A 13,176-nucleotide genomic window follows, 5' to 3' on the forward strand; every position below is an offset into this window, starting at 1 on the left:
TAATGATCAAGGTCTTCTACCTAGTTAGAGGCACATGGGCAGAAATGAAGATCAGAATAAATTTTACTATATTTGCCCTGAATATAAGCTGAAGGCATTGTCTGAAAAAGGGGGCTTGTAAATGCTCTTCTTAGCGATGCGTCTGTAAGCTCACATGAATACTGTGAGAATTTTTCAACTGGCTTAAAAGTACGAATACTATCTTGGAAACTTTGAATTTTGAACAAACCCAACATCCCGACATGCTTCCTTACCATTTATCCATTCATGAATTTTATTGTAGTCCCGGATTTTAATAGTTTTGAGGGGAGTAAACCATAAAGTTGTTGAATAGGAGTCAAGACCTCGAACCAGTAGTTTTCCTTCAGGTAAAAGTAATACCCATATGAGGCCAAAAGTGTATGAGAAGCAATAGCCAATTTGTGGGAAAAGTGCAAGAGCTTTCAATGAGCCTTCATGAAAACTGAAGGCAGGCCTGCCTCGATTCATCGGTGTGCAATCCCGAGGGAATCCTAAGATTTTCCTCACAGTGGTATTCTGGATGATGTCCAATTGGTCCAGCATCTTTTGGTTCCTTCCCCAGATCTCATATAGTAACTGGGGAACAACCTTGCCTAGGAAAGCCTTGAAGGCCAGGGCAACAAGGTGCTCTCTTTAGTATAGGACAGTGGATCCCAACCTTTTTTCACTTAGCCTTTTTTCACTCACCCTTGGCAACCCGTCTCCCTAAAATTGTACCTCCATATTAATAGACCCATTACGTATTTTTTTTCATGTACTCCCAAATGCTCTGGCGTGTATCCCTGGGGACAAGCGTACCCGAGGTTGGGAACCACCGGCATAGAAGAATTTTATGATAGCTACATCTCCAAACTACAAATGATTTCTCCTCAGGGCTTTACATAGAGATTGAACAGAGCATAGAATAAACTGAGTCTTGTGATACTTAACAGGGCACATCCCACACTGATGACAACTGGTCTCCAACGGCAACTGGTCTATGAGGAACAATTTGAACCATCTAAGCCTTCTAAGGCCTTCCCTGATACCTACTTGTGCCCCCCAAATGCTCCACATGACATGGTCCACTGTATCAAAGGCTGTTGATAAATCCTGTAAGAGCAGCAAAGAACAGCTCTTATCTACATTCAAACAGAAACAAACCACCGACTAAATCGTCCAGCTCCGTTTCAGTCCTACAGCCTGGCCTGACTGAAAGGGACCTAGTGCAGATGAATCATCCAGGAAAATATAGAATTATTCCCCAATTGCTCTCTCTGTCATTTAGTCAAGAAAGGGCAACTGAGAGACCAGACGATAATTGGCCACATGATTCATTTCTAGCAATATTTTTAAAGTAATGGGTGGATAATTACCTGGTTTAGTTTGGGTCAAAGCCCACATGCTCAAAGTATATAAATACAGCAACAAATCCAAATTGTTTACATTTAAATTCTTCCAGCTTGTCAGTCAATTCAGTTGCCCATGTATTCAGCTTCTGAAACACAAGACCAGATTTTCTGAATTTCCATTTTAATGCAATTAAAGAGACCAGAATTAGGACACAGGGAAGAAAGCACAGAATAATAGGATGGCTTAGAGATGTTCCTGATTACCTGGATTCAGATCCTAATGACCACGGCCTGCAGACTGGTGGTGGCTCCTTCTTTCATCTGCAGAACTCTGCAACCAGTCTAGAGATGATGTGACTTCCAAAGAGGACTGGATTTTGTGGTTTCTGTGTTGCTGGTGTGGCTGAAAATAAAGCGCAGTAACAATGCGGCTTCCACATCCCTATCCCAGAAGTTGCCACCACTTTCCCAGGCCACCAGGGCTTTTGCAGTTACAAAAATCCCTACGCTAGAATATCATTATATACTGTTGTAATTATATGTACAGTAAGTCTCTGGCACCTTCCCTTGCAAACATTTCTCTCCTTCTCCTTGCATTGCATAGAATCATAGAGTTGGAAGAGACCACAAGGGCTATCAAGTCCAACCCCCAACAGGAACACATAAGCAATGGGGTTTAGATCGGGGAGAGGGGGGGTTGCCATCAAGTCACAGATGACTTATGGCAACCCCCCTAGAGTTTTCAAAGCAAGAGATGTTCGGAGGTGGCTTGCTATTGCCTGCCTCCAAGTCGTGCCTCTGGTATTCCTTGGAGGCATCTATGCTGATACTAGCCAGTGTGTAACTGTCCTGAAGTCACCCAGCAAGCTTCCATGGCAGAGTGGGGATTTGAACCTGAATTTCTCAGATCCTAGTCCGACACCTTAACCACTATGCCATATTGGCTCTCTCTACAGACTAACTTAAAAAAACCCTGAGAACCTGGTATATTGATACATGGATACTGTAGTGCTGATTAAAATACGAAAAATAAAAAGCCCCTGGTGGCAGGTCAGGAAACACAATATGGGAAAATGGCTACCATATGGGCCACAAAATCCAAATCTTACCACCCATGCAGTAGCCGCCCAGGTAGAGCTGTGATCTTTCCCAAAACCATGGACCAGAGGAGATTTGAGAAAGTCTGAAAAAAAGCAAGGGAAATCCCCAGAGGGATGCAACGCTGTGGGAAGCAAGGGAAGCAAGGGAAAACGCTGTGGGAAGCAAGGGAAAAATCCTCAGGATATGTAACATTCGGAAGTGGTTGATATAGATACCTGGCACCTTGGAGAGGCTGCTTGCTTGCTTATTTATTTATTTATTTATTTATTTATTTTCTTCTGTCACTTGCACCCAGTTTACACCAGTGAAGAGCCAAAGTTAGGCTGAGAGTGTGAGACTTTCACAAACTCACTTTTATGGCAGAATGGATATTCAATTTTGGGTCTCTCATATTCAGTTATGGACCATGGACCAGAGGAGATTTGAGAAAGTCTGAAAAAAAGCAAGGGAAATCCCCAGAGGGATGCAACACAACGCTGTGGGAAGCAAGCAAGCAACGCTGTGGGAAGCACGCTTGTGTGCATGTTGCCATTTCCTGCAGATTTTCAGTTTTGTTTTGTTTTTTTCCTCTGTGTTTTTTTCCTTGGTATAGTATTTTTCTCAAGTTTTGAATTCTGTAAGCAATGGATATTTTCATGTGTTGGAACAGGGACGTCCAGCCCTGGTGCTCCAGATGTTTGTGGACTACTATTCCCAACAGCCCATGCCAGGATTATTCTGGCAGGGGCTGATGGGAACTGTAGTCCAAAAACATCTGGCGTGCCAGAGTTGGACACCCCTGTGTTAAAATGTGAGTGACTGTACTCTTATTAGATGGGCTGATTAAAGTTTGTAAGCTGCTTTGAGTCCTTTGTTCCAAAAGAAAAGCAGGATATAAATATGCTAAATAAATAAGTATATTTTCCAAGACATGTTCTGAACCCTTTTTCCTAATACTTGTGTTCTTGCCATTTGCCATTGCTTGCCTCTGCATAGCAACACAAGGCTTCCTTAGTGTTCTCCCATCCAAATACTAGCCCGGGCTGTCCTGCTTCCCTTCTGAGATCGGAAGCAATCAGACTAGGACGGACAGGACTATCCAGGCCAGAGCAACACGAGCTATTTTGGAGACAAAATCCAGCACTGCACAACGTGCATTCATACATTCCAATAAACTGCATGCTGTGCATGCGTACTTCTTTGCAAACGAGCCCAGGCTTGCCTTCCTTATCATCAGACTCCTAACCCAGCCGCTACTCTTTTCTCGCGCATGCGCGAACACGTCTTTCTGTCTATTTTACGTCGGCGCGCGGTTACTCCGGAAAGAGCCTGCCTGACCATCTAGGCGCAAGCGCAATGGCGTTTAAGGCGATACCATTCCCAACTCCTGGAAGGGAGAGCAGAAAAACAATCCCTGTTTCGTTCGTGGCGCTCTCTGTTCCCACCTCTTCTTCTTGTTTCATGTGCAGGAATTTTGATATTGGTCAGAAGAGTAACTGAAAAGATGGGAAAGGAGAAAGGGACGCGGGTGGAGGTGGTTGGGGAGGCAAGTGGTATAGTCCACTGACGCGTTAATCAGAGGGCCGGCGCATGCGCGTATTCTTTCCTTCCTTTCTAGGCCGTCGACGCCGCGGCCATGAGGTGCGGATCTGGCACGGGAGGGGGAGATGCGTGTTTTGGGGGGCAGTTGGGGGCTTGGAGTCGACGGAGGCCTTGTCAAGGGAGAGGAGTAAAGCAAGGAAGAGCGGCGGCCGAATAGCGGGTGGGGGCGAGGTGGCGGGGGCCACCAACCACTAAATGGGGGGGGGGGTGTCCGCCGTGGGCGCACTCGAAAAGGGCGGGGCTGGCAACCATTAAAAATTGGGGAGATCGCCGGCGGGAACGGGGAGGGAAGTGGGTGTGGGGGCGTTGAAAGGCCTGTTCACACCCCCCCCCCGGCCCACGCAAAAGTGAATTGTAAATAGGGGGAGGTCTCCCTTGTTGCGGCCATAAGGGTGTGAGAAAAGACCCTCGTCCCATATTTTTGCCTTCTCCTAAATTTTTTCTTTTTAAAGAGCCAAGCGTTTAAGATCAGATTTTAAAACCCTTTTTATAACTTGCTTCATCGTCATACTTTACGTAGCTTTCAGTTTTCTGCTGCTTTGTGGATGTTGCATTAGCCATTGTCACAGCAGCCTTGTAAAGTGGTACTGGCCTGCGTTGAGAGATAAGGGAGTGCTGATTTATTCAAGGATTTTAAGCTGTTTCTGCTGTCGCCCCAGGGAAGCTTAGGGCAAAGCAGATGTTGCTACTACCTTGTCTGTTTTGTACCATAACCCTGTGAGTGAGATGCTGCTGCAAGGGGGTAACTGGATCAAGGCCACTGGGCAGGGTGGATTGAAACCTAGGTTTCTGCACCCGATCCAACATCCTGACAGCTAATAAAAATGTAGGTTTTGGACTTAGAGTATAATTTAGCCATATGTTCTGAAAATAAAGTACAATGGCATAAATGACATAGACCCTGAAAATTGTGAAGAGGAGACTTAAGTGATCCAGAAAGAGATTCCAAATGAAATAAGTCCGCTGTTGTGTAAAGTAAGCTTTTAAGGAGCCATGTGCTATTCTCTGAAGTACAAGAAGGACTAGGATAGATTTAATCATCAACTTGCATGCAAAACATGTATAACGTACAAGCAGGCACCTGCAATTTTGAGACCTGTGATTTCTTACAAGTCCCCACTTGTACATTATGTCCCATTCTAAAAAAAATTTTTTGGTCAGTCTTGGTTCTCTTTTTCTGTGTAAAATATTTAACCGGTATATTTTGGTTTGCGTCCCCAGTATGCTAAGGCTCCAGAAGAGGCTGGCCTCTAGCGTCCTGCGCTGTGGCAAGAAAAAAGTCTGGCTGGATCCCAATGAGACCAATGAAATTGCAAATGCAAACTCTCGTAAGTGATACCTTCCCAGGTTTGTAGGTGGTCTTTGTTTTGCTGAACTTTTGGAGAGGATGGGCTGTTTGCTGCTCATTTATGACACATTTAGAGTTGTACTACTTGTGGCAGATTTTAAAATGAATTGGTTGATTGGGAGAGAGGCATAATAAATACCCCACTCAGATTCTTAGCACTCTGTTGGTTTTCCCTGTTAATTTTTCTCCAGAATCCAGTGGCATTGGCCCAGGGCAGCTGGGGCAGTTTTTCATTCTGTAGAGAGACTTGAGAAATCATATCCTAGCTAGCCTTTGTTAGCTGAACATCAAGGCAACTGTGCATAAACGAGCAACTTGAAAATCATCCACATAACTGGTAGATTTTAGTTTGGTTGGCCCAAATGAGCTTGTAGTATGTCAATAGAGAAAGCACAGCCGTAGAAAGGTGGGCTTGTAATACTACAAACAATTCAGAACATACAAGATAAAATTACATTAAAAACACTTAAAATTGCTCCTCCTCCCAAATGTACATCATTAAATTGTTTTAAAGACAGTGTTGAAAATTCCTGCAAAACATAAAAACACTGGAGGAAGAGATACTTGAGGGCAAGTCAAGCAAAATACTGGTGGAAGACATCAACAATAGGGGACAGCTTAATCTTCCAGGAGAGAGGTTGGGTGCCATGACTGAAAATCCTCTTTCCCAGGTTGTTACCCTTCTGATTTCAGAAGGTGGGGGCACCCAAGCAAGGCCTCTGGAGATTACCATAATGGTTGGGCAGGTTCTTAAGACATTAAGTGCTCCTTCAGGTATGTTGGTCCCAAACTGAATAGGGCTTTGATGTTTTAAGATCAGCTCCTTGAATTGTTCTTGGGAACAAATTGGACCACTGTAGATAGATAGACCTGGACTGGAGTAATATGGTCCCTGCTGCCTGCTCCACTCAACATTCTGGCTGCAGTATTCTGTACCAGTTGTCGTTTCTGTCCATCTAAAAACCAGATTGGCACATTTGTCCTTGGAAGTATTAATCCATTATCACTGATTATTGTTTTTCTACACTTTAGGTCAGCAGATCAGGAAACTGATCAAAGATGGTCTGATTATCCGCAAGCCTGTGACCGTTCACTCACGTGCTCGGTGCAGAAAGAACACCTTGGCCCGCCGGAAGGGCAGGCACATGGGCATTGGTGAGTATTGATTTTCTTTGACCTCTCATGTTGTAGAAGCAGTTGAATTGGGAAAGGTTGTCTGCAGGAATTGCCTAGAGGCATCGAATAATATTTTGGCTCTGAGCCTCTCAAATTGTGTCACATAGAACTGACTGATTCTGTTTAACGTTCTCTGTTGCCATACAGGTAAGAGAAAAGGTACAGCCCAGCTCTGTGCCTCTCAAATTGTGTCACATATAACTGATTGATTCTGTTTAATATCCTCTGTTGCCCTACAGGTAAGAGAAAAGGTACAGCCAATGCCCGAATGCCTGAGAAAGTTACATGGATGAGAAGAATGAGAATTTTGAGGCGTCTGCTTCGGAGGTACAGGGAGTCCAAGAAGATTGACCGCCACATGTAAGTCTGGAAGATGGATATGATTTCTCCAGTTGATAAAATGGGCCTTATCTGGTTGCAGGTCTTCAACAGGTACAGCAAAAATAGGTAATTGGTTACTGAGAAGCTCATCTTCCCAAGTAGGCAGCTAATGAGGCCAGCTGATGCAGGCTTACCAAAGAGCATACTGAGTTTTAATATCATGAGTTTCACAGAACCTAAGGCGCTGTTATGGCAAAGCTGCTTGGATCTTCTATTTGTACATGAGCTTCTTCAAACTTCAAAGAGGTGCATTCATTCTTTGCTGTCATCTCCCATTTCCAGGTATCACAGCTTGTACCTGAAAGTCAAGGGTAATGTGTTCAAGAATAAGCGAATCCTGATGGAGCACATTCATAAGTTGAAGGCAGACAAAGCTCGCAAGAAGCTTTTAGCGTAAGTGGTTTTTTATTCATTACCAGGGGAATTGCTCTCATTTTTTTCGCATTAGTAAGATCCAATGGGCAAGAAGTTTCTCTTGATAAACATCTGTTCGCATGAAAAGAATCCACATGGTTGATTGGGTGAATGTATTGAGGGTGCCGCTGTGAACTTTATGTTGTTGCTCTTTTCACGAGGTTGCCTTTATTTTTTCCAGTGACCAGGCTGAGGCCCGCAGGTCTAAGACCAAGGAGGCCCGTAAGCGCCGTGAAGAACGCCTGCAAGCCAAGAAGGAGGAGATTTTCAAGACTTTGTCCAAGGAAGAAGAAACCAAGAAGTAACTTCTACCTTTCTGTGTACATAGTGCTCAAAGGGTCTCTAATAAATCTCTTAACCCACATGTGTAATAGTTTTTCCTAACAAACCTGAGATGAAAAGACATCTGTTTTCTGAGGAACAAAAAAGGCCTGCGAATTCTGCAAATTACATGTAAACCACTGAAGGTAGTTTGATTTACTGTAATTTTCAGATTTCTTGTTTACTGGAAAAACATGTAGATTATTTATGCCGCAACAATTGTTTTGTAACAAAAGGTCTTTGTGCCATCTGAGAGTCTAGTCCAGAACTGTCATGGGGGAATGTACATATTGAAGGTGTTTGGCGAGAAGAAGTATCTGCGTTTATGGGTTAGCAGCTGCTGGAGCTGAAGTGGGAGAGCTTGATTTAAAAAAAAATAAGGTGTATAGTGGGGATTTCCAAAGTCTGATTTTCCCCATGCCATTTCTGTGGCTGCATATCAACAATCAGGAATAGCAAGATGCTTCAGGTGTGGGGTGCCTCTAAATGTCAGGTGACATAGTCATCAAAAAATACAGGAAAATAGAGAAATAAACGCTGCTACAGAATTGCTAATGGTTGAAACGCCTGAAAGGTAACAGCATTGGGGACATGCTGCTGTTCTCCTGTCTGATAATTTTGAAACAGTAAGGAACAAGGCAGCTGGGGAAAAAGTTTGTAATGGTGGCTTCACCTATCATTACAATTCCTGGGTAAATTTGTGATCAAGTCACGGTAGTGCCTGGTAGCACTTGGTCATGAAGCCAGTTAGAGGAGAAGAAATCCTTGACTTGGTCCTGAGTGGAGTGAGATGGAAGTTTTTGTTTCACCAGTATGAAACCAATCACAATACTGTGTAGTTCAGCATACATGTGAATTGAGAGCTGCCCAACATACCTGTATTTTTCTCTCAACTGGAAATGTTCCTGAGTTTTAATAGTTGAGCGATAAAAAGAGGAGTACCAAATACAGAAGCAGTGGACTTCTAAACAGACTGATATTGGGACTGTAGCTTGTTCATGGTTAGGATTGTTGGTTTGGGAAATTTTCCACAGACTAATGTGGCTTTCCACAGCTTTTTCCAGATTATGCATGATGCACTTTCAAACGCAGACAACTTCCTGGTGTAGAGACAGGAAAAAAGAACACTTTGCTCATTGCTTACGTTCATTATCTCTTCAAGCACATGTTAATGCAAAGCACTGACCATCAGCAGCATGAATAAGCAGAAGAATTTAATTAACTATTCAAAAAGGTCATGAATTTTAATACCTAGCTTTCAAAAAATGTGTTGGTCAAGTTTTGCTTTAGGCTAGGATTTGACATTGGTGGTTCACCTTTCCAAATTCTGTTTCACCCTAGATGTGTTGACAGCCCTTATGCACCTTCCACCTTAGGTGTCATTCATTCTCCCCTTCAGTTTTATCATCAGAGGACTTTAGTACACCAATAATGATCAGGGAATGTGTTTCATTAGACAAGCCTTGTCCATTGATTAGCAAACGATTAACACCAGGTATGGACACAATGGCAAGAAGAAATTGTAGAACTCAGCTGTGCAGTTTTGCATGCTTGTTTCTACCTTAGGAGGTCAGGGGCACATGGTAAGCTGCAGTACTACAGACAAAGCTCTGAGCATGACCTGAATTTGATCCCAATAGAAGTTGCTTTCCTATAGCTGGCTTGAGGCTGACTCATCCTGCCATCTTTCTGCAGTCAGTAAATAAGTATCCAGTTTGATGGAGGTAAAGTTTGACAATGGGAAGGCAATGGCAGACCACCCCATAAACTGTCTGACCCACAGAACATAAATACCCTTTGGATCATATTTTCAGTTGTGCATATTTTCCCTGCTCCTGCAATCATGGTGCTGCAGATCAGAGAATCCCTGTGGTTTCTGAAAGCTGACAAAGTTTGACTCCCTGGCCTTGAAGGGATAGCCAAGCAGATGGTGTTGTGTTACTCTTTGGATTTTCTTGTTCCTTCCCCTGTCCTAGTTGCACTTTTTCAGAGTGATCAAAGGACTTAAAATGTTTTTGTCTTAATGCCAGCGGTCTATCCATGGATCCTTCAACCAAAGTATCGCTGGACAAAATGGGGTGGTGGGTGGCGGTAGCTGGCAACAGAAACAAAGGAGTGGTGGGTGGGCAGTAATTCCTCTGTTACATTACAGATCGATCAGAAGGACTATTATTACCTTAATGGTGGAAATCTTTCACTGGTGAGATGGACTCTTATTTAAACAAACAAGTATTAGATGAAGGATGACAAACAAGAAAGGCTCCAAAAAAGAGGGTTTCTTGGAATCAAGAAGCGTTGGGTGGCCCAAATGGTGGTCCAAGTCTGCTGTGCTCTGGATGCTTTGCAGCAGGGTGACCTGGCAAAAACAAAACCATGGGAAAGCCCCACTGCAAAGCAGAGCCTGCCTAGTAAATGACATGACGTGACATCATCCCATGGGTCAGTAATTACCTGGTTCTTGCCTTATCTAGCAATTTCATTCAGCTTTGCTTTTCAGTTGGTTTTAATGGGAAACCCAATTAAACTGTATAAGAATCTACTTAGACTACCAAATGTTTTTTCATCTGAACATGCTCAAGGTGGCAGGTGAGTTGACATCCAATAAAAATTGCACTCCATTCATAAAAACATCTGAACAGACCCAGGAAGATAAACAACAATCACCATTCTCCTTTAATCCAATTCAGACACCTTCCGGAACACAACGGTTTTTAATTCAGTCCAGAAGGCTTGTAGGGATGATGCCAGCTACACCCCCTCATTTTCCAAGGGATGCTCTCTGCCAAGTTTTAGGAAGATAAGCACGGGTACCAGCCTCATCTATTGAACAAAATACATGACTGGCTGTACCGAGTCTTTGTTTTCCCTCCAATTATGACGGAATTACTGGGGATGGTACCCCCTCATCAAAGCAATCCTAGTGCCAAATTTTAGGCAATTATGAGCTAGGGTAAGCAATTAAGTTCTCACAGCAGGGAAGATTTAGGCAATCTCGGAAGTATTACAGAGCATGTGCATGGAGGTGTTTGGCACTCAAGAAAAGAAAGGCAACGTTACATTGGGGGCATGAGCCTTGCAGTTGGCCCCCACTCCCCAAAGCAGGCAGAGTAACATGTGACAACAGGAAACTCCCTAAGAAAGCCACATGCTTAATTGTGGTAAGTGGGGTCAAGCAAGACTGGCTCTCCACCAGAGGCGGAGCGCTCATGGGGACATGTGGGGTCACATGTCCCTGGCTCACACCAGCTAGTCTCATGGGGAGGGGCAGAGAATCACACACACACACACGCCAATGCCCTGCTTACCTTGCTGACGGGAGCCTGCTGCGGGCCGAGGGGTGCATGGCGGCCCAGCCAGACTGCTCCTTCAGCTAGCAGAGCCCGGGGGGCTGGGGGGGTGGGGTACCCAGAGCAGGTGCTGCCCTGGGCACCATTCCCCCCATCCCATGCTCTCCACTTAACTCTGCCTTGCCTTTCCCATGAATGGACACAGTTATTTCTTGGTTTTACTTAACCTATCTGTTTTCAACCCGCTTTCCAGACAACAATTCTCTCCCCAAGTAGCTCAGACAGACAGCCTCCTTACGCACAACTCCCTTTCTTATTGTTCAGGGAGTGTGAAACTAGAAAACAAAACCATGTTAGGCTCAACAGTGAACGGTGCTTCCCCCCAGTCAAACACACTATTAATGTGAGTACACTCAAGATCGAATAACACAAATGGTAGCAGTGTTCACCTGCCATTCATCAGCAAACAGTAGAGGGGGAAACCAATGCTAAACAAAATGGAGAACTAGTGAGCGACTGAGTTATACAAACCAGTCGCTCTCCTCCGCGCAGTAGCAAACAACCAGGACTGCAACAAAGGCTAAAAACCCTTGAGCTCAATTAGAATAGAAATGACTTCAGAATTTGCAAATACTGGTGGCAACACTAGAAAAGTTTTTGCTTGATATTTGATTATTACAAAGGTTCCATGACAGCATCATTATCTCCTGCCACCCTCTTTCCTCACTTCCCCGCCTTTCTCTACTCATAGAAAACTAGCATATCAGTGTAAAATCTATATTCTCATAAGATTTTAACTGTACTGTCAAGTTGCTATTTTTAATGTTTCTTTTGACTAATTGCAGTGTCAAATTTCAATAAAGCTTATTAAAAAAATTTTAAAAAAAGAAAACTAGCACACCAGCACCCCTAACATCTAGCTTTCTGTAAAGCAGGGAATTATGTTACTTGGAAGAGTTTTCACCTCTGCCTGCAGTCGGCATTGGTGCAACTCACTCACAGATTTTCCACTTCAGTTAGAACGAGGTCTGAGTGTGCATCATAAAGCATTCCCTAGAATCCTCTGAAGTGTGTGGAAATTCTTCAGCAGAGAAGCCGATGTTGGCAGAGTTGCCTGAAGGTATACTGTTCGAAGAGCTCTGGTATAAACAAAGAAATCCAAAGCACACCCTTATTCTTCCAGGCTTCAAAGAAAAAGCTTAATTTTCTTTCATTTGCTGGCTGACCTATAAAAATGCTTCTTTCCAAATCAGACACATTTTGGACCTGAGGCTCAGTTATCACAGTAAATCTCCTCCATATTTAGAAAAGGGGGAGATTTTATCTATTTTATTTATAGCTCACCTTTCTTGCTGATGCTAAAGGCAGATCTCGCAACATAATCAGACCATATCTAATAATGCAAGATTACTAAACTTAGCAAAGCAACACAAGAACAAAAATGCAGAAAATGAAATTACAAATGTAGAAGACAATGCTTTAAGAGCAGAGACAGCAAAGACTGGAACAGACGATAATCATGTGCCTCAGTGGTGTAGTGGGTAAGAGCAGGCTAATCTTAGTTCCCCAGATAAACCTCCACAGCTCAAGTGGCAGAGCACGGAATCAAACCTGGTTCTCCAGATTAGAGTGCACCTGCTCGTAACCACCACGCCACAGCTGCTCCCACAGCTCAAGTGGCAGAGCGGGGAAGAACCTGCATCGGATGCAGTTTTTCAGTATTTGCCTCAGTATTCTCCATTGGCAAATGTTCTTTCACAGTTGGAAGCAATAAAGAGATCTGTTATGGAAGCTACCCAAGTCTCCTGTGCTCTGGCTATTGAGCAGAGTGATTTTGGAGATAAGAAGAAGAGTTTGGATTTATAACCCTCCTTTCTCTCCTGCAGGAGACTCAAAGGGGCTTACAATCTCCTTGCCCTTCCCCACTGTGAGGTGGGTGGGGCTGAGAGAGCTCCGAGAAGCTGTGACTAGCCCAAGGTCACCCAGCTGGCATGTGTTGGAGTGCACAGGCTAATCTGAGTTCCCCACCCAACCCACTCCCCAGAGGATACTTACAGGCACCTTTAGTAGAGGCGCAAAGGTTGTCTTATCATAGGCCCTTTCTACACAAATTACCTAAAACATTTATAAACCAGTTTCAACCCCCCCCCATGATGTTGTCCTCACCCCTCGAAACAATGACAAGAGGGGTTCCCCTCTTTTTTCTGAGCTATTT

General features: G+C 43.9%; 1 protein-coding gene across 1 annotated transcript; it reads left to right on the forward strand.

The window, feature by feature from the left end:
* Positions 1 to 3,950: 3,950 nt before the first annotated feature.
* RPL19 (ribosomal protein L19) lies at positions 3,951 to 7,717 on the forward strand. Its single transcript, XM_048518145.1, has 6 exons — positions 3,951 to 4,073; positions 5,256 to 5,362; positions 6,415 to 6,537; positions 6,798 to 6,918; positions 7,222 to 7,332; positions 7,535 to 7,717. Exons 1-6 carry the CDS (start codon positions 4,069 to 4,071, stop codon positions 7,656 to 7,658), a joined length of 591 nt encoding a protein of 196 aa, XP_048374102.1. The 5' UTR covers positions 3,951 to 4,068; the 3' UTR covers positions 7,659 to 7,717.
* The last annotated feature ends 5,459 nt before the right edge of the window (positions 7,718 to 13,176 follow it).

Source organism: Sphaerodactylus townsendi, linkage group LG15 (assembly GCF_021028975.2).
Source record: "Sphaerodactylus townsendi isolate TG3544 linkage group LG15, MPM_Stown_v2.3, whole genome shotgun sequence".
NCBI classification, from domain to species: Eukaryota; Metazoa; Chordata; class Lepidosauria; order Squamata; family Sphaerodactylidae; genus Sphaerodactylus; species Sphaerodactylus townsendi.